Raw genomic sequence first — 22,760 nt, 5'->3', positions numbered from 1 at the left:
TGGAATGTTAAAGCATTGCACAATATGATACAGCCTGATTTTAATACAGTCTATGGATTTAGCGCATGCTCTGTAACAGGTATGTGACCAAGTGACCTTTCGCGAATGAAGTCACAATCAGGGTAATTTGCACACGGGAGGTGGAAGTGAAAACACAGCAGAGCTGAGTCAGGTCGTCTAGAACGGGTTACGTCTAACCCAGACATAAGAAACACACGACTGCAGGCACGCGCTCACATCAAAAGGTGAGACTCATTGTTAACATAATTACACTCTTGAGGTGTTGGGTGTGACGGATTTACACTAATGTGACTAACATGTGCCGCGCTTTAGCTGCAGCTGTGACACAGGGGCAGACAGATGTGACGCCAGCATGTTGTAAGTGAGTCCAGCTTGAGTTTGTTTTATGATAATAATCTTTATTGTGAGCAGGAAGATATTAATGAGGAACTTATGGAGTTTGCCTTTCGATGAGAGCATTCAGGATGCCTACTGTACAAGCGGCCATGTTAAATATAAAAAAAATGTTTTCATATCGTAGAAATACGACATGGTTGCAGGTGTGTCTCACAGTGGACAGCCACTCATGAAGGTAAACATAATACTGGTTGTTAAAACATTAGACAATCACAACAGGAGAACGTTCATATTGTCACTACATGTATTTAATCCCTTTAGTTACTTTACAGACTTGGATTAATGATGTGAAATATAATCAAGTGTTAAATCAGACTTTAGTTCCACCTGGAGTAAATCCACAAGCTACCCTGCAGTATACAAAGTCATTCAAACTAGCTGCACCTTTACCAGCTTTGAGAACACTTTCATGATCAATCATTTTAAAACATATCATATATATTATTCTGAAATGGACCAATGTGCATAGTGAGTACTTTTATTTTTACTTTAAGTATATTTTGATGCTAATACTTTTGTACTTTTACTTGAGTAACATTTTGAATGCAGAGCTTTTACTTGTATCATCCTTCACTCTGGTACTTCTACTAGTACAAGATCTGAGTACTTCTCCCACCTATTTTCACATCTATAATTATTGTATGTTGAGTAGCCTACAGCACACAACCATTTTCCCACCACCATCAGATCTTGTGTTTCTGAGCTCCACTAGGTGGTGACGTGTTCGCCAACAAAGTCCTATATGACGCGTCTGGATCTGGAAACTTGGAATGCATCGAGCTTCTTCTGCAGAACGGAGCCAACCTCAATGTAGCTTCGCCTGCCAGCTGCCCATCCACAGAGCTGTGAGGGACACATACTGTGAGCACCAATCATCCAGCATTACTCCCATGCATACATCTTAAGAATATCAGAGTTCTAGATGTCACCTATTATGCAAAATCCACTTTTTCATGTATTTTCTACATCAACATGTGGAGGAACAAAGATTCTCTCTCTTTTTGTCCTGATCCATTTATATACAAATCTGTCTGAAAATGAGCTGATCAGATTTTGGCCACTTTATGATGTCATAACGATGTTTTGGCTTGTGTAACTGTGAAGCTGACAATTGAGCGGCCCGACCAAGCAAGGAGGCAAAACGTCCCAAATCCAACCCGGTGTGGGCATTTATTAAAATCATGTGCACATAGTTCACAGCCTCAATCCTGCTGTTCTCCCTGATCTCACACACACCACCCTGCCAACACAGACAGGGAAGCAGAGCCTAAATACCCACACACTAATCAGCAATTAGACACAGGTGGGGGGAGGGAGCAATTAGACACAGGTGGGGGGGGGGGAGGAGGAGACAACACAGGGCACCAGGTGAACAGAATCAGGAGTAACATACATGGGGAAAGGGAAACACTTTTCAAAATAAAACCACATGTGCAATAGTACAAGGCCCGAAGCCGTCACAGTAACCATTATCCAATCACCAACCAAGTTAACCCCCCCCCCCACCTTATCATCTGAATCTCCTCCTAGAGCACCATTGAGTTCTTTTTAACCAAATGTCTCTCAGAGGGGCGTGGGGAGGGGTTCCTTATTTTCATCTAAAGTAACAGACAGAGAATCAGCACTTTGGAAACAGGGCTGAAACAGAGGGAATTATGGGTAATGCTGCAATGATCTGTTTGGTGTTTCAGCCAATCAGAGACAGGCTCTGTATATACCTGAGAGCTGTGATATATTGATGAAAAACAGTATAATAGGGGACCTTTAATAGATATGATATAGTTACAGAAAGAAAGACATTCCTGGACTCAAGTTGCCATTCCTCTCCTCTCACTTAGAGGCCAACTTGATCAAACTGTGAAGTGTCTCTCTCTGCACCTCACAGCTCTGCCGTCACTCTGGTGATTTTCCACAAAGAGCCTTCTGTGTATCTCTGCAGTTTCATCACTGAACAACACTGCAGCAAAACCACAATCTAATGAACATGTTTCCCCATGTCCTGTTTTCTGGTTATAGCATTTGTTTTTCACTGTCTCTGGTTTTCACTCTCATGCTGTTTCCCCCCCCCTCCCCTCTCTCTGTCCTTCTCAGAAAATATTCAAGTCCAAAACAGCTTGATTGGCACCAATGTAACAAGGACAATTACAGAAAATCCTTCTTTTGTTTGTGTGTGTGTGTGTGTGTGTGTGTGTGTGTGTGTGTGTGTGTGTGTGTGTGTGTGTGTGTGTGTGTGTGTGTGTGAGACCCATGAAGAGCTGATGATACATATACGTGTCCAAATCAACTGTTTATCGTCACACATGTACACTGCACTTAAGTGGGAATTAACCCATCATAGTATTTGGATACTACGCCTCCACTAATCCTGCATTGTAGAATTATCAGAATCATGTGTGCCTTGCTCAAGGGCACCACGCCAGGTGAACTGGGACCTCTTCAAGTACCAGACCACACTCCATATTTGACGTCTGTTCGGGACTTGAACCCTACACTGCCGGACACAATATACTATATTATATACTATATACTACTATACTATTCTATACTATACTTTGCTTACTGTACTCTAACCAGGTTGACTGATGACTGATATACCGTGTATATACTGTATATGTGTGTTTTTAAATTAGTTGAAAGCATTACTATTAAGTAGTGCTGTCAAACGATTACAATTATAAATCAGATTAATCATAGCTTAAAAATTAATTAATCATGATTAATCACCATTCGAACTATGTCCAAAATATGCCATTTCTTTATGTATATTGTTGTGGGAATGGAAAGATAAATGAAAGAAGGCGGATATATCCATTTAACATACGTATGTTAATTATAACATTTTTCTGTGTGTCAAAATGAAAGACAGCCCACACACCTATCAATCATCAAACCGTGGGGTCTTAATTCATTACGTGTTGATTTCTTTCAACGGGGGAGTACTTCAGGAAAGTCGACGGGGGGCTAGTGGAGTACTTCAGGAAAGTCGACGGGGGGCTAGAGTACTTCGTGACCACAGAGCGTGAACGTTGTGATCTGCTGTTTTCGCGCAGTTCTCCAGTGAAGGGAGGGAGTCTCCCTCCGCAGCCGGTTGGCGTAGTTTTGGCACAATTCCGTTGTACAGACCGACGTTAACAGCAGCCCTGTCTGTGCACACGGAGACCGACTCTGTCGTCCGGTGATCTAACTGCCTTCTGGAAAAGCTTCACAAGTACGTCGGTACGCAAATGCGCTTTGTGACACAAGTGACGGTACGCATTTCAGATTACGCACATAACCTGCGTACCAGTTATGTGCACCCCTGGCCTGTACTACAGCAAAAGTATTATCTGTCGGGACTTCCTGCAACAACACCACGCCGTTATCTTGATTCTGATTGGCCAGAAGACAAAAGTTTTCAAAACCGTTTCTGGTCTTCGGTATTTCCAGACAAGTGGCTACTGAAATCAATCTTACTAACTGCTGTCTGTGCAATTCTCGGCGCGAGTTGGCGGACTTTATTTTGCTTACTTTAACATCATTTTTCATGGTGGGGCTAAGCCATTTCTTGGTATGGGTGTAGCCTACCCCAGCCATACCCTGGCGCTGCCACTGGTGAGGTGTATCGGGCGGGCCATTCTGCAAATATGCGTTAAATATTTTAATGCAATTAATTCAAAAAATTAATTACCGCCGTTAACCCGATAATGTTGACAGCATTACTATTAAGTTTAAATAAAATATATGTATTGCTTTCAACTAACCTAATAAGGTTATGTGAAATCTTTTGACCTAATACATTTAATTCAAGTCAACATTTCAGTTTTTTCGGTGCATGCAACCCATCAATGAGCCAACGAAACAAAAACATTCAATAAACAACTTCCCAGATTTTTGTCTTTTTCCATTCTGTGAGTTTGTCTCTGTGTCGTGGCTCGCAGATGTGGTTGGTAGCTTTGTAAGGAAACTCTTGGACGACGTCGGTCAACATCTGTCCTGTCATCAAGCGAACCTGGAGGAGACACAAGAGTGGGAGGAGATATCTGACAAACTGAGTAAACTTTAAATCTGTCCAAGATGTTTAGAACGAATGTGTAACAACACTTGTTGTTGTTTCTGTGTCTCCAGGCAGGCCGACATCCCTGCAGCACTTCAGTCGACTTCTAATCAGAGGTCACATGACCCTCGGGATGCTGAATGACCCTGAATCTGCTTTCCATTATCCTCCGAGACTAAAGAGCTACCTGACCTACAGAGAGAACGACCACCTCCCCTCTATGTGAAACACTTTTGATCTCTACCTGTGTGATGGAAACACTTTTCTCAAAATATATAAAATGGGAATGCATTTTCTCTGAAGGCCGACCACTTCTTTTAAGTGTCAGAAAAAACCATTACTTCCTATACACAAGTTATTGAGCCGTTTCCGCTCTACATCCTGAACTCCTCCCTTCGATGCAATGCACTTCCGTTTTGGCGGACTGGGTTTGTTTTGCTAGCTAGCTCCGTTGTGCCGACAAAGCACTGATATCGCAGAGACAAAGAGGATATAACAATTACAACATGAAGAAAAGTGGTTCGGGAACTACGTGTGCGGTAGTTGGTTGCAATCACTCGAGAAAGCACCTGAACGAGTGGTTAGATAGAGAGTGCTACGACCACAAACCAGCACCCAGCCATGTTGTTCATTAAATACAGATAAACACAACAAATACTGCATGCATTGTATTTTTTAATATTATATATGAATATTTTCATAGTGATGTAATTGTGTGGGCTGCTTTTATATTTTAATTTGTAATACCTGTTAGGATTAAACATGTGATCTTTCTTGTTGAAGCCATTTCTTTAGTTTCCTCTCAACAATTAATTAATTCAGTGTTATTTATGTACAGTATGAGCTTAATATGAATGATGAACTGTGTTAAAAGAAATTGTAGTACTCTAAGGAACATATGAAATGCAATAATGCAATAACAGTGCAATAATGAAATTAAATTACATCAAACTTTATTTTCACTCAAACAGTACAGGCACATATGATATATTGCACAGCATAAAGAGATCATGTAAATTGTGCATTATGTAAACAACAGACAACTGTTGGCTCCTGTGGGCATGACCTAAATAAGGCAGTTTATTTTGGTTTTATGCTGGGCCACGTCGTCATGTTATCCTCCCAGTTTTGCACTGAATTCGGGTGGGGGAGAGTAACGCCATCTCCAGTCAAAGAAGTAGAATCGTGTTCCCAAGCTAGCATCACTGTTAGCATCGAAATCGCTGTGTTTACACCAGTGCCCGTCTGACTGTTTACATCGGTTTACACCGACAGACGCTGTGCAAAAGACTTCCGGCGGAAATGAAGTGCATTTGTGTAGTGTCATGGCGCTACCCGTGTTTTGGCGCGTAAACTTGTCTATCCTTGAAAAGTTAAATGTTTTCTCTCTTTATTGAGTCTTCTTATTTTGCATTGACGTAGCACATTCTGTCTTTGTAAAAAGGCGATTGATTAAGGGCCATGATAGATAAAAAAACTAAATTGAATAAGGTGTTAGGAAAGGCCGGGAATATCCAGAAAGAAAATCACAAAGAAAGTACTTTTTTACAAGGACACACATGGCTTTAATTTACTTGTTGGATTGATCTGCCTGGACATTTTTTTTAAATCTGTCCAATAGCAGGTTTTTATTTTATGTTTTACAGATTTGACCTGAAGGTTAGTGACAGTTTTTACAAAAAAAACTTCTTAAAGACGAATGAAATAGGTGTGTAATACAGCGCTTTCATTTCAATAAGCGTATGTGTTTCTTTATATTGAACCCCTAATGTCAATGTCTCTGTGTGAGTTACCAGGCTGTTCACCCATGTCCATCTACCTTGTTTATCTTGACTTTTTTACGCATAGGAGCTTAAAAAGTGCAGACTAAAAGAAAGTGTTCATAACATGTCCGCAAGAGAGCAACGAAACAGCTGGTCATTCGGATGGGACGTAAATGCACTTTCCACTCACACAGGTGTTTTCACTTCATGCTTATTAGACCTCAGCTCAAAGAGAATATAGGCAGGGAACTCAGCAACCAATCAGAACCATTTAGAGGTGAGACGTCCCGCCTTAACAGGTGCAATCAGACGCAGTCCTGAGAAGAAGTCTATTTACGAGGTTAAGTGAAAACACCTCACTTTGTACTGGCTATACGTGATTATATTGTGTATTAGCAAAATGGCCTTTTACAGTATTGTCTCTTACACATATGTTCAAGAAGTCATTTTGCAATAAACAATTTATGGTAAACACATACTGGAACAACTGTGGTGTTACTGTTTACTGAGTGAAAGGTAAACTACTTTACAGGGATTTTGTGGTCTTATTCCCGGGTCTGGCTCCGTCTAACAACAACTAGTCTCTCAACAGCAGATTAGTACAACAGAAATATGAGCTGTTTAAAGCCCTTAATAATATCAGCAGAACTCCTGTTATTGTATTATGATCTCTGTGCCAGATTGAATGATCTGTGGTGATGGTGATGGTGGGGCACTTATGTGTTTGCATGTGAAAGTGTTGATTTATTTAAGAGACATACAACCTCACAGCAGAAAGGTTTGCATTCTCTAAATACAAGTTGAGTAAATTGGCACTCAACCAGACATAGGCTACAATTGATAAAAAGGGGAACAGGTGACAGATTTAATCCTAAAGTCAAGCTTATTTACATCACAAATTCTGTAATGCAACACAGGTCATAATTCTCCCGCTGTTATCCATTTGAAGCATCAAATAAAGTTGAAGCATTTAAACAACAGTCAACCACCATGCTAGCAGTTCTCTGAAGCTGTAGCCTGCTTGAAGCTAAATGCTAGTGACATCATTTTCACATCTCTGTCTATGAAGATGCTAACATGCTCACGTTGGTGTAATGTTCACAACGTTTACCATCTTAGTCTAGTGTGTTAGCATGCTAACATTTGCTAATTAACACTAATGTAATGTGTAGTGAACGGCCATCGTCCAACCAAGTCTCACGGCATTTCGTGTTATAATCACGAAATTAATTCAATCTATTGATTCGTGTTCACCAACATGATTTTTTTTTTCGTGTCGCACAGAACGATTTTAAAAGCAATGTATTTCTATTGGTAGTATGTTTCGTGCACCACGTCTTTTTGTCCGGTCGGGTCTTGGAAGACCGGAAGCTGTGTGGTTCATAAAAACAGAGTTTTCGGAGTTTTTTTGCTGTCCGCGAGGAATTTTTTTTTTTCCTTCTAATTTCTTATTATTTGGTGCAGGCACGAAACATACCAATAGAAATACATTGCTTCTAAAATCGAATTTTTTTTTTTTTTTTTGAAATATTTTTTGTCATCTCTTTTTCCTTCTAAGTTGTTATTATTTACATTGCTTTTAAAATCGTTCTGTGTGACACAAAAAAAATGCGAACATCATGTTGGTGAACACGAATCAATAGATTCATTTCGTGACTATTACACGAAATGCCGTGAGACTATGTTGCATCGTCAAACTGCTAGCTATAGGCTAAAAATCCTAGAAGCTGAATTAATGTATATTACTGGAGCTTAGGGCCTCACTTTAGTTTTGAATGTGCCTGTCATGTCAAAATCTACTGAATTAACAGAATGCTAACAAGTTAGGGGGGAAGAAGAAAGAAACGTACATATCTCAGCTCAAACCTTAATCCTAAAGTAACAAAACATAAATAAACCCTTCAACCCTAGCTATCTTCTTTGTTCCATCCTCTAAATGTATATCCGGCAGTTTTAAAATCATCCAGATCAACTGACAACAACAACAGGAGATCTAAATTGAGTATTTGGGCGATAGCTTATCTCTGTTTATCGTTTTATAGTTCTCTTCTGTTGTGTCCAGTTGTTCTTTCTAGGCCCTGAACAAAGCCACTCATGCTGTGGTGACAGACAGCTACGTTGACAGGCCACACTCTCTGAGCTCACATGCTTTTTGTGGCTCTCGGAGGAGTGCCTCCCAAAAAAGACGCTGCATCATGGGGCCCACACTTTGGTACGTTCCCCTCTGATCCCTCTCTTAAGGCCAGAACGGCAGCTGGACAGATTAGACAGGAGAGGAGAGGACACACACAACACACTCATAGCAGTACGAGAGGCCAGGATAGATCCGGTTCAGACTGGTGTGCGTTCGTACTTCACCCAGAACCATTCACCTGAACTGGACCTCTTATGACCGTGGACGTTGGACCTTTTGTTGGAATCTCTATACCGACACATCTCGTTCATTTTGGGATTCAGCCATCTAGTGTTTCTGCGGTTCAAACGCTCCGGTCATGAGTTTTTTCGGGTACCGCAGAGAGTTGAGTAAGTACGAAGATGTCGATGAAGACGAGCTTCTGGCTTCCCTCAGCCCTCAAGAGCTGGCCGAGTTGGAAAAGGAGCTCGTGGACATCGATCCTGACGCCAACGTGCCCATAGGACTCAGACAGAAAGACCAGACGGACAAGACCCCGACGGGCACCTTCAGCAGAGATGCCCTCATGAAGTATTGGGAAAATGAGACCCAGAGAATATTGGAGGACGAGATAGCTGGAGGAAGCCCCAAACCGGTCAGTATTGATGTTTGATTAGAATAGCTAGAATCTGTCTACAATGTGCTAGAGGCCTAAACGGCTTGTTTGAAGGTGTATCAGATGGAAACCAAGACAAAAAACTTTAAAAAGTTCAAAGTAAGAAATGATTTAAAGGGGAAATAAGAGGAGATTCATAACTTTCTTCCACTGTTTCTTCAAAAAACATGCGATCATTTAGCTCAATAATATACATGTCTTTAAGAAAACTAAAAGGTACAGCTTTGCATTTCAAACACTAACAAAATGTGATCAAAATACAGGATGAAGAACAAGAGGAGTGTGTGACAGCAGAAAACAGCGGGGAAGAAGATGAAAAAGATGTTGAAAACGAGAAAGAAGACAAGAAGGAGAAGGAAGAGGAAGAAGAGGAGGAGCCGGATGAAGAAGAAGAAGAAGAAGAAGAAGAAGAAGTAGAAAGTGAGGAAGAGGAAGAAGCTGTAACAGAGGAGGAGGAAGAAGATGAGGAAGAGGAGGAAGAAGAAGATGAGGAGGAGGAGGAGGAACAGAATATAAAATCTGAGCCTGAACCCTCAAAGGATTTTGGGGCGCTGAGTTTAGCACCAATGCTACTGAGGCCACAGAGGGCGGAGCCTATTAGACTGACTCCTCCCCCTCCACCTGCCGACCCCAACGCCACCGGAAACCCCACCGTTGTTGACGAAGCTCTTCAACAAGCTTTGAACAACAGCCCTGAACTCACGGAGGTCAATCTCAACAACATTGAAGATATCTCTCAGGTACGAATGCAGAAATTCACTGATGTAAACAAACGAAAATCAAAGAAATAAGACAGAAATGAAATAAAAAAAATATAACTTCCGCTAATCTTACGCAGGGAATGATCCAAGGCTTGTTTCATACATTTATTTGTTGATCCAATATCATCCAAAAGTACAATTATCACGTTTCCAATAATTAATTGCCCTGTGCCTTTTCTATGGCATGCTTGTTTCACCTTGGTAAAAAAAACATGTGCCTGTACTGGTGCGCTAATCCCACCAACACCTGTCTCCAATATATAAACAATAACAGCAAACAAATCTCGAACCATTAAATGACATAACGCAACATATAGCTCCAACAAAACCTTTAACATTTCCCATGATCCCCTGTTTCTAATTTAGCTTTGAGATTTAAAGTGTATGTTGAGCTTCCTAGCATGCTGGTCTTTGCTGTTGGGTAACGTTTGGATGTACACCAGCTTATTTTTAGAACCGGGCATCTTGTCATGGTTGTGTAACTGATAGCATAGTTACATCTTTGGCAAAGCCCACATATTATGATTGGAAAATTACCAAAATAATGGCGTCCACAGCTTTGACAAGGAGTCTTTTTTCAGTAAGATCTGGAGGTTTGAATGCTGATCAGAGATGGCAAAAGTACACACATCCTTTACTCAAGTAGAAGTACAGATACTTGTGTTTAAAAATACTTTGGTAAAAGTAGAAGTACTGACTACATTTCTTTACTCAAGTAAAAGTAAAGAAGTATGGGCTTTGAAATGTACTTCAGTAAAAAGTACCCATAACTAGCAGCTGTTTTAAAGAGTACCTGACCTCCCTTTATATTAATAGAACAATAATGTCATTGTTAGCTAATGAATGTTTCCATGCTGAAGAACGGCAACATGACAACGTTTTCATTGGTCCCTCTTCTTTAGAGAAGACCAGGAAATGATGGATACACGGATCGTGTTCAAATCAATAGGCACGCAATGACTCTAAATAATAATGATCAGGCCACCAAACACACATTCAGACTAAAGGAACCAGCCTGTTTGGAAAATGAGAGAAGTAGAAAGTACAGGTATTTGAGTTCAACATGTAAGAAGTAGAAAGTACAGGTATTTGTGTTCAACATGTAAGAAGTAGAAAGTACAGGTATTTGTGTTCAACATGTAAGAAGTAGAAAGTACAGGTATTTGGGTTCAACATGTAAGAAGTAGAAAGTACAGTTATTTGTGTTCAACATGTGAGAAGTAGAAAGTTCAGGTATTTGTGTTCAAAATGTAAGAAAGTACAGGTATTTGTGTTCAACATGTAAGAAGTAGAAAGTACAGGTATTTGGGTTCAACATGTAAGAAGTAGAAAGTACAGGTATTTGTGTTCAACATGTAAGAAGTAGAAAGTACAGGTATTTGTGTTCAAAATGTAAGAAGTAAAAGTAAAAAGTTGTCAGAAAAGTAAGTAGTGGAGTAAAGTACTGATACCAGAAGCATTTTCTTAAGTACAGTAACAAAGTATTTGTACTCCACTACTTCCCACCTCTGATGCTGGTCAAGTAATACGAATTCCGCAATAGCCCTAACACTATACATTTATAAATTTTTCAAAGCTCCTTGTTTCAAATGGTCCTACATGAAATATTTTTCCTGCAAAAAACTTTGATGATACTCTTTTTATACTTTTTAGGAAACCCTTATCCGATTTGCTGAAGCGCTGAGGTCAAACACACACGTGCGGGTCTTCAGTCTGGCGAACACTCACGCTGATGACCCTGCGGCTCTGGCCATTGCTAAGATGTTGAGGGAGAACTCATCCATCACCAGTCTGAATATAGAGTCCAACTATGTGACTGGGAAGGGCGTGATGGCACTGGTTCAAGCTCTTCCTGGGAACAACACCCTGACAGAGCTTCGCTTCCACAATCAGAGGCACATGTGTGGAGGACAGGTCGGTTCGCCTTTACCTCCCATTTTGTCTCAATATAACAAGCAGGTTAGGGAGTAACAGATTACATGTAAAGGGATTAATTCCAATGTTATCAATAAAGATCAATATATTATAGGTAGGCCTGGAGGCAGGATCTGAAATGACAGGAAAATTATTATATGCACAACCAAAAAGAACTATTAATGTGTCGAACTTATTGTGACACTTTTACTACATTCTTAACGCAATATGTGGACAACCGATTTGTTAAAGCAAAAAAAAATACAGTTTGCTTTAAATCCATGAACTATACCACACATGTACTAAAACAGTTTTTGTCAGCTCTACTATTCTATAGGCTAAATGTAAGAGTTTCTTATTTGTTCTAAGGTTGCATTGTTCTGTTGTCTTACACAAAAAACACTGAAGTAAAAAACATCTCATTCATATTTATTTCTCTTTAATTGATTTGCATTGATGTTGAGGTAAACCAAAAGTAACGGAAAGTAATCAGGTTACATTACTTTTATATTGTGCTGCTCAGATTACGTTACTGAATACAATACCCTTACAGGTAACTAGTAGTTGTAATGGAATACATATTTTAAAGGTCACCTATTGTGCAAATCCACTTTTTCGTGTCTTTTCTACATAAACATGTGTCCCCTCTGTGGAAAGAGATTCTGAAAGTTTCAGGAAAAAAGATTTGCTCACTGTTTGTTCTGATCCATTTCTATAAAAACCTGTCTGAAAATGAGCTTTTGGCCACTTGATGATGTCATAACGATTTTTTGGCTTGTGTAACCATTAGCCAATCAGCAACCAAGGTAACCCCCCCCTTATCACCTCAATCTCCTCCTAGAGCTCCATTAGGCGCTTTCACACCGGAGTACTTTTCCCGTTTAGTTCCGTTAGTACCCCTTATTTTGCGTTCACACCAAAAAGAGTACTTAGTGCCGGGAACTTTTACCCCTATTTGTAATGCCTGCTAGAGAGGTGGTAACCCTGATAACAACTGTTGCTTACTCAACCTTCGCCCCTCCAGGTAGAGATGGAGATGGTGAAGATACTGAGGGAGAACAACACCTTGATCAAGCTGGGATACCAGTTCAACCTCCCTGGTCCCAGGATGAGCATGACGGGGATCCTCACCAGGAACCAGGACCGCCAGAGGCAGAAACGTCTTCAGGAGCAGAGACTCCAGCAGCAGGGGGCGCCAGAGGGAGCCGGATACCCCAGAACCAACGCACTGGTATGTATCTTTGTTTATTCCCATTTCGCCCCTTCCCGTTTCGCCCCCCAATCTATTCCCATTTCGCACCCTGTCCCATGCAGCCCCAACAACAGCCTCTGATTCGTCAACAGACTTCATGCAATGCTTCATGGGATGCATCATTAGATCTATAAACCTAACCCTAAGACCCACGACCAAGCAAAACAAGTATAATTTCTGATGTGGCCTAATGTAAAAAAGGGGCGAAATGGAGAAGGGTCGAAATGGTAATATTTAGGGGAGAATTGGGAAGGGGCGAAACGGGAAGACACCATGTAGCTTTGCGATCACATTGTTGAAATAAGCCGGTTGTCATGGCTTCCTTCCTTGTCTTTATATCAAGCCACTAGACGCCTTAATAAAGAGACATTTTTAACTTGTTTTCTTTCCTTTATATTACTTACAGTTGAAGAGTTGCTTGGCCTCCGATGGTTTGGATTATGTTGCGATGTGTTTGCTCAAAATAAAATAACAAACTTTTACACATGCAACAAAGAAAAGAGGCCTTTACAATATTTAAAACAAATAGGCAAAACTTAAATAAAATAACACACAATTAGGTATTCTTACTTTCTTGATAAGGCTTATATAACTTAATAACTTAAAGGGTAATTGAACGGTTAAAAACTGTGGCTTGACGGCGTCTTTCTAGCAGGTTGCCCATCACTGTCACTTTTTAGAGGAGGCACCGTGGGAATTGTAGTCTTTTATAGTGTGTTGACTACAGACGTCACAATTAGGTGGCCTTTCTTATAAAAAGAAAAATACTGGCCGGTCAAACTTACATTTTAGGTACGTTTCCATTGACACTGACAGAGGGCCAACTTTACAATCCCTGAATGTCAACAAGCGCTCCGGTCCCAGCTGTGTGCATCACTTTTTATTGTCCCCGTTTCCGTCATGTAAACACAGCGCATGTTTCGTAAAAATTGTGAATGTTCCCTAAAAAATGTTGGGCTTTTGAAACGTACTTGCACCTGTTGGCCACCGTACGTTTCAACTGCTTTCAGCACATTAGCCTTTTTTAGTTATAAATACATTTCTATTAATCCATGTTCCTCTCTCTGTCTCTAGAAAGGAACCTCATCACCTTACAGCTCACCCAGAGCCTCTCCTTGGTCCTCACCCAAACTCAACCGCAGCGAGCTGGTTAAAAAACAAACTCCTCCGCCTCCTCCACCACCTCCGCCTCCTCCTCCTCCTCCACCTCCTCCTCCACTGCCACAGGAGAAGAAGAAACCCACCAGGATGATTGCGGAGGTCATCAAGGCACACGAGGCGGGCGGCAAGAAGGTGAAGAAGACGAAGGGTAAGAAAGGCAAGAAAGGGAAGGGGGAGACGAGCAGCATCCTGAAGGAGCTGAAGAACGCCCTGAGGCCAGTGATGGTCGAGCGGAGGGGGGAGGAGGGCAGCCGGCCGTCCACACCAATGAGGTCCGCCCACGACCAGCTGATGGAGTCCATCCGAAACAGAACCGGCAGCAGCCTGAAGCGGGTGAGTGGAGGACGTTTAAAGCTCACCTATTGTGCAAAATCCACTTCTTCATGTCTCTTCTACATCAACATGTGTCCCCTCTTCTTCATGTCTCTTCTACATCAACATGTGTCCCCTCTTCTTCATGTCTCTTCTACATCAACATGTGTCCCCTCTTCTTCATGTCTCTTCTACATCAACATGTGTCCCCTCTTCTTCATGTCTCTTTTACATCAACATGTGTCCCCTCTTCTTCATGTCTCTTCTACATCAACATGTGTCCCCTCTTCTTCATGTCTCTTCTACATCAACATTTGTCCCCTCTTCTTCATGTCTCTTCTACATCACCATGTGTCCCCTCTTCTTCATCTCTCTTCTACATCAACATGTGTCCCCTCTTCTTCATGTCTCCTCTGCATCAACTTGTGTCCCTTCTTCTTCATGTCTCTTCTACATCAACATGTGTCCCCTCTTCTTCATGTCTCTTCTACACCAACATGTGTCCCCTCTTCTCCATGTCTCGTCTACATCAACACGTGTCCCCTCTTCTCCATGTCTCTTCTACATCAACATGTGTCCCCTCTTCTTCATGTCTCTCCTACATCAACATGTGTCCCCTCTTCTTCATGTCTCTTCTACATCAACATGTGTCCCCTCTTCTCCATGTCTCGTCTACATCAACACGTGTCCCCTCTTCTCCATGTCTCTTCTACACCAACATGTGTCCCCTCTTCTCCATGTCTCGTCTACATCAACACGTGTCCCCTCTTCTCCATGTCTCTTCTACATCACCATGTGTCCCTTCTTCTTCATGTCTCTCCTACATCAACATGTGTCCCCTCTTCTTCATGTCTCTTCTACATCAACATGTGTCCCCTCTTCTTCATGTCTCTTCTACATCAACATGTGTCCCCTCTTCTTCATGTCTCTTCTACATCAACATGTGTCCCCTCTTCTTCATGTCTCTTCTACATCAACATGTGTCTGTGTGAAGAGACTCTGAAAGTTTCAGGAACAAAGATTCTCTCTCTTTTTGATCCATTTCTATAAAAACCTGTCTGAAAAATGAGCTGATCAGATTTTGGACACTTTGTGATGTCATAACGATGTTTTGTCTTGTGTAACCATTAGCCAATCAGCAACCAAGGTAACCCCCAAAATAAGTGGCATGAAATAGTGGCTCTGGAGCAGCTATACTCGACGAAACACCCCAATTGCTTCAGAGGTTTCCCCACATTAACAACATATTGCTCGTATCGTGTGCATTAATGTAATGCATAGTGTCTACGAGCAGGTGATGCAAAACTGCATTACCTCTACAGGCAAACTGAAGTAGAGAGAAATGTAAATGAGAATTACACAGAGTCATGTTATGTTCTGGCTCTCGAAAATATAAATACAAAATATAGCCAATAATAATGTGGGGCAAGCCTTATAGAAAATAATGCCTCTGAACTCTGTTACCTTGGTGAAGAGAGTGAAGCATTACCCTGGCTGAAGCTTTAGTACAGCTTGTTATTTTGTTGGAGTGGAAAATCAGCTCTGCCCTCAGATGCCGGGGTCTCCTGGCTGTGAAATTCCTGCCACTTAGTAAAAGTATTTATAGAAACTGTTCAGTGAAACGTTGATAAAGACAGATATGACACTTTACCACAGCACGCACACACACCAACAACACACATCCAACAAGAACTGCCCACACACACTTCATCTGTTTACCCCACTGAGGGTTCCAGGAATTATAATATTAAAAAGATTATGTTTAAAACAAAGTGGTTCCTCAAAAATCCACTTTAGGTAAACAATAATAACAGCTTGAATGTCAATCAGCGTTAGCATAGCATAAAGACTGGAAACAGAGGGAAACAGCTAGCCTAGCATCTTCCAAATGTGACAGAAAATGTTCACAAACTTTCTCTGAAAAATGTACGGAAGACAATTAGTGCCACATGTATGTATTTTTTATAAATCCTTATTCTTCTTAATGTCAGAATATGTTTTCGTCAGAATTCAAGAAAATAATTTATCTTTGGTCGGATCTAAAAATACAAAATGTCACATGTGGCCCTAATCGTCTTCGGTGAAAAATAACTTGAAAGCTATTTATTTGTCAAAAATTATGACGTACACATTTTTGAAAAACTTTAACAAAATAATTAATTGAAAATGTCTCATTATTTTGAGATTAATATAAATAACAAGATATTTTTCGATCCCATTGGCAACAATGGACTCCCATACACTAACATCTATAGCATTTTTGTTAACAAGCTTAAATATCTGTTCAAGTTAAGATTTCACAGCTGAGGAAAGTTGGAGTCTGGCCAGTTTATACCGCATAGAAACCAGCCTAAACCCCATGAAAAGTGGACGGTAAAAAAGTGGTTTGAAAACCCATAATCATCTATTTCTTTCCTGTGTGAAACTGACACAGCATTGATATTTTCCAGGTGGAAATCCAACATCACCTACGATAAAACAAGCAGACGTACAGAGGGCTGTTGGACGCCATGCCATGAGTGATGACCCTGGGGGGATAGAAACACAAAATGGGATGCTAAGTAGGCAAAAACTGAATTCTTACTCATGAAAAAATATATATTTACTGGTAATTTGCACTGCAGTTATAACTTTACATGTTTGTTTTTTTTACGTATTTACACATAGAAATTAAATAATGTACCTGTTTATTGATAAGCTTTCAAATTCAATGTTTTCTTGTAAAATTGTAAATATGTTGTTGGTTGAATTATGTATTCATTTCTTAATATAGCCATTTGGTGTTTACATTACTTCTTGTCAGTGTCTGTTCTGTCTTCTTCTTCTTTGGTTTCTGGATGAGGTCCATTTCAAAGAAAAGGGTCACGTTGTTACGTAGCAGAGTTTTCTTTTCTTTATTGTCAGTGAGTCAGCTTACTGGTCAAGCAGCACTCATGCATATTCCCCCTGAGACACGCTCACAATACACCCACTCCTGTCAGAGCGCGTAAGAGCACGGCTTTTGCTGTGTTTGAACAATTCACAAAGCATGACGAGTGAAGGGAGAGAATAGACACTCACAGCTATTGACACTGACAGAGATGAGACACAAATCACAAGGTCAAATTTGGAGCAGCTACTGGGTGACGCTACACTACATAATAAATAAAAACCCAGACTGTGACACTGTAGAAATATCTGTCTTAGGGCTAAATATACTTAAAGTCTGTCACCAGCACAGAAACTGAAGCATTGCTGTGGACGGAGGCATCGACAATGTTATATATTAGCCACCTATCCAAAAGGCTCACCTAAAAAAATCAGTTTGAGTTTTTTTTTAAAGTCCCCTGACATCAGACAGCGTTTTCTGAAGGGAAGCTTTACTCAACGTCACCAGACTCCTTTCACAAAAACAGTAATTGTACCTGGTTTGTTAGTTAGGATTCACTTAAGTCACACAATTACGCTAACTATCTTGTTGAGGCAATGGTATATCAGCAACTGTTGTGTTCTGCAAAGTAAAGATACTGTTTTTGAGAATAGAGCCTGCCCTGCTATATAGAGACCTGTTATAGGTTACCATCAGGAAAAGGTTGCCCTAAAGCAAGTGGTTAAAATATTATTAAAATATTGCTGACTTTCTCTAAGGTGGCGATAATTGCACAGAACAAAAATATAAACGCAACACTTTTGTTTTTGCTCCCATTTTTCATGAGATGAACTCAAAGATCTAAAACATTTTTTAAATACACAAAATAACCATTTCTCTCAAATATTGTTCACAAATCTGAAAAAATCTGTGATAGTGAGCACTTCTCCTTTGCCGAGATAATCCATCCCACCTCACAGGTGTGGCATATCAAGATGCTGATTAGACAGCATGATTATTGCACAGGTGTGCCTTAGGGTGGCCACAATAAAAGGCCACTCTGAAACGTGCAGTTTTGCTTTATTGGGGGGGTCTGGGGGGGTCCGAAAACCAGTCAGTATCTGGTGTGAGGGTTAGGGTTAGGGTTAGGGTAATGTTGTGAATCGAGTGGCCCATGGCGGTGGTGGGGTTATGGTATGGGCAGGCGTATGTTATGGACGATGAACACAGGCCACTCGATTCACAACATTACCCTAACCCTAACCCTAACCCTAATCTATATATACAAATATATGGGTTGGGGGTTTTGAGGAGAGACCAGGGGGTGAGAGATGAGTCTGAAGGGTGTGAGCTATTAGCATCCTAATCCTGGTCGTGCTTTTGTTAATGTTTCTTTTAAGAGATCCTTAATCCACAGTGCAGCTATTTAAAGACAGGGGATCAAGGGTGGCAACAAGGAGGAAAATACAAATGACATAATAGTTAACCCTTTACTAAAAGAAACCAGACCTCTTAGGGGAAACTTTACACTTACATAATCATTGGATGGTTTTAAAAGTGGGCAATTAGTAATGACAACATAGATCTTTTGCTGGCTCACATGTTGATGCTTTAAGTTCAGTCAGACAACTCACGTGATTCTTAATATGTTTATTATAAGCAGCATATAGTTTGGCGTCTAGGCTCGGGCCTCATGACTCCACACATTTTCAAAGCACATTGAGTGATGATTAGATAACTATCCCCCTAGCCTAAAAGTGGAAGCTGAGGTGGTGGTGGGGCAGGCAAGTAGCAGCAACATGAAACACAGCAGCAGGAACATGAACATGTTTTGCCCATACTTGCCAACCTTTAGACCTCAGAAATCGGGAGCATTTCAAGATGCAAAATTGAGGAGGGGGGGGGGGTGCTAGTGGATCGCCGGAGCTGTTAGATTAACATTAACATGCTTATTGTAGTTGTAAGTGCACTGACTTGCGGCCTGTAGCACCGTCCTTGATGGAGCATATGTGTGGGCTGGACCTGTATTTTACAGGAAAGGAGTGAGCAGTTGTCGATTCTGTTTTCTGTGAATATCTGCCTCACCCTCTCAGACTTTGAGTTGCGCGCGCTACTAAAGAGACGTGTTACCATGGAAACCAAACAATGGTGTCGCTGTATTAAAGTCCGAGTGGAAACAGTCGTGTGTAAATCTGATTTAGTCAGAAATCGGGAGAAATGCGGGAGAAATATGAGCCCGGGAGGAAACCGGGAGAGGGTAATGAAATCGGGAGTCTCCCGCGAAAAATCGGGAGGGTTGACAAGTATGGTTTCGCCCCATTTTTTATGTTAAATACCAATGGTGCAGTATACCCTCCACACACTGAAAAGCAGTTCTCAATGGCATTCCCACATCAGTTCAGTATGCACAATGCATTCCTCAGACTAAGTGTCCTAAGAATACAACTTCACTTCCTCAAGCACAGCACTTTGTCATATCTGTCAAACTGTCCATAGGGATCCTTCCACAAAATTCATGCATGAAATGGAGACTTCCTGCTTGTTAAATGGGGTCTCAGCACTCAGGGTGGTCAATTCTCCTCATTTGCAATTCATGACAGAGGGTTTTCTGCACTGTAGGGAAATCAAGTCATCATAACTGTTAAGTGTACACGAGTTTACGTCATATTTCTTCAACACTGCTCTTGTTCAACATCTAGCTTTAAGGGCAATTTCACTAAGAGTTGTTTTAAGATTCCTACTCAGCTAAAATCAGATTATTTAATTTCTTGCTGCATCGTAACAGCAATAACAATTGTGTAAATTGTATCAGACATTATGAGGCACTTTCTCCCAAAAAAAGAGTCCCAAGGTGATGTACAGTAAGAGTGAGACGTACATAATACCCGTTAACAGCCACAAAGTGAACAATGAGTGGTAGAATGGAAAGAATCTAAAGGCAAATAGTGCCACATCACTTCTATAAATGCTTGTGTGTATTGTATTGTGTGTTGTTCAGGGCCCGGGGGGGGGGGGGGGGGGGGGGGTCTCTATGGAAGCAAGCCTTGCTGACACACTCGTGGAAATTGTAATGCCGCTCTAATCCCCTCATAAACTCTGCAGCACACAGGACTAAAGCTGATGAGGACCATCACCTAAAAATAAATGGTACCGGCGTAGAATTGTTGTGGTCGTTATTGTGACAGTGACAGTTAATTAAGGTCAATTTTTTCAATGACTTTTTATAATATTGTTGGAAGTGCAACTTTTACACTTAAACAAATGTACCTCTTCTTTTGAGAAATTGGATATACAGTTTGAACTGTTAAATCGCTATGATGGTTTTTAAGGGTCACTGAGGACGCAGCTGTCATAATCGAAAAAAAAAAAGAATTTCCGAGAGTTAAAATGACAAGGAAATAAAACGAATAAGAATCAACTTGAAGAAACAGTCTTACATTCCCAGAAAAACATCCCTGAAATGAAAGTCACAAACTTACCAGGAAAACAACAGGTGATCAAACATGTTTTTTCCTCATCATAATTCCTATTGCATAAAACACACAGCATGGCGTTGATCTAACCTTGGAAAGTGAAGCTATTTTGTGATTTTCATAAGTAATATTACCCCTCTCAATATTTATTCATTTTTGATTTTATCCTACATCCATTGGCCCTGATAAACAGACATACACACAGTTTTACTTCTACCTGGCTCAGTTGTTGATGTAGAAGTAAAGAGTGTGATAATCCTCTGCTCAGCTGTTCCCAGATCTGTCCAATGCCCGTCTACTGCAGGTGATGAGCCCTGTATCCCCCCCCCCCCCCCCACACACACACACACACACACACACACACACAAACCTTGACAGACATCATTGCCCTCTTTAACACTGGAAATGAGGAATCCCAAAAACATGTTTTGTTAAGGCACATCTATATAAGAGGCTTTGAAGGTAAAGGAAGCCAACATGTAAGTGTATTAAATACCAACCTTTTATTGGAGTGAACAATATAAGAATTCATTATTTGTCACGCCTCACTGATAAGGCTTGGAGTCCATAACATCTTATTAACCACTATAGAAGCTAACATTAGCAACAACATGGCTAGGTTTCCCCCTAAACATATCTTAACAAAGGTAATTTCTTACATCAAACAAGTGGAAATTTGTCTCTAAAAGACAAATAATTTAAACAGTGAAAAAGCAAACGAATTTCGACCGGCCACTGTGTGTTTGTTGGAGCTTTGTTACACCGTGGTAAAGACGTTTTGTATTAAATCTGCAAAAACCTAAATTTAAAATATGATAGCAATATTAGCATGCAACTTGTTAGCATGAGTAAAAAAGGCTAACATGGCAGACGGGAAGGACAAGATTTATATTTACGACTTAAAAGTAAGATGGGGTTAGCAGTTAAGAGCTATTTAACGCAAAGATGAAGTTGAGGAATTAAAACGTTTTGAATTATTTAGGAATACTTGTGTAGCAATACACTCTTGCTGCTAAAGACTGGTCTGGTGTGACCAGGTAGCATATACAGGCTAATGCTAGCTAACTTTAGCTAGTACATATTGTTCGATTAAATACATCGTTTTTCTCCATTTGTGCAACCATTATAGTAGGTTTTAATGTGTTTTAAGTAGCTGCTCTTGTTGCCACATCATAGGCCAAACAACCATACGTTCTGCTGAAATAAAAATGAGAGGGAAGATTACTAACTTCGTTCATGTCCTGCCACTATGATTGACTTATCAAAAAAAGAAGCAGCTAGTAATTATATGTAAATAGGATTTATTAAAGATGAAATACATGTCAGTATCTATTTGGTATTTTCAGGGAATAATTGAGCACTTAAGTTATTTTTAAAAAGCCGTTTCTACCTCATGATTTACGCAGGGGTGTCAAACTCAAGGCCCGGGGGCCAAATCCGGCCCGCGACTTCATTTCATGTGGCCCGCAAGAGCTCTGAAAGAATGTAATGTTTATTATACAGTTACCTGCCGATTTACAGAAGCACGATGTCCATAAACTACATGTCCCACAATGCATCTTAAATTTGATTTTTTTTTCTCAGAATTTGACTTTTTTTCTTCAAAATATGCCTTTTTTCTTAGAATTTGACTTTTTCTCAGAATTTGACTTAAAATTGTTACCTTTTTTTCAAAATGTTAATCCAATGCAGAGGCAATAAAGTAATATAATACATTATTTAATATTTATTAAATATTTATATATGTATGTTTATATAGCCTTCAAGTTACAACCGGCCCTTTGAGTGCAACCATAATGCTGATGTGGCCCGTAATGAAATTGAGTTAGACCCCCTGATTTACAGGATAGAAAATATTGATACTTTTTTGGAATATTGCAATAGATCTGTTATTTCTCCCTAAATGGTCAGCACTTGGTGTCTACAGGAAAAACACTTTATCCTCACCGTTTCTGTAGAATATGGACATGTAGAAGCTTCAGGTTTGTAAAACTAAAATGTTTTTAGGCTATTCCTTAAGCTTTAAATAATGAATGA

At 40.4% G+C, this 22,760-nt stretch overlaps 1 protein-coding gene across 1 annotated transcript; it reads left to right on the top strand.

Moving 5' to 3' along the window:
• Positions 1-8,476: 8,476 nt before the first annotated feature.
• On the top strand, positions 8,477-17,194 carry lmod2b (leiomodin 2 (cardiac) b). The gene is made up of 6 exons (XM_079655210.1): positions 8,477-8,981; positions 9,266-9,742; positions 11,417-11,677; positions 12,702-12,908; positions 14,004-14,423; positions 16,853-17,194. Exons 1-6 carry the CDS (start codon positions 8,706-8,708, stop codon positions 16,877-16,879), a joined length of 1,668 nt encoding a protein of 555 aa, XP_079511336.1. The 5' UTR covers positions 8,477-8,705; the 3' UTR covers positions 16,880-17,194.
• The last annotated feature ends 5,566 nt before the right edge of the window (positions 17,195-22,760 follow it).

The sequence above is a fragment of the Notothenia rossii genome, assembly GCF_949606895.1.
Source record: "Notothenia rossii genome assembly, chromosome: 10".
Classification (NCBI taxonomy): domain Eukaryota; kingdom Metazoa; phylum Chordata; class Actinopteri; order Perciformes; family Nototheniidae; genus Notothenia; species Notothenia rossii.
Note: the sequence above shows the minus strand (reverse complement) of the source record. Positions and strands in the feature narration are given on the sequence as shown.

Coding starts and splice junctions, on each gene's coding strand:
- lmod2b (XM_079655210.1), top strand. CDS start 8,706: ATGAGTTTTTTCGGGTACCGCAGAGAGTTGAGTAAGTACGAAGATGTC. Junction 8,982..9,265: donor CTGGAGGAAGCCCCAAACCG/GTCAGTATTGAT, acceptor ATCAAAATACAG/GATGAAGAACAAGAGGAGTG. Junction 11,678..12,701: donor GGCACATGTGTGGAGGACAG/GTCGGTTCGCCT, acceptor TCGCCCCTCCAG/GTAGAGATGGAGATGGTGAA.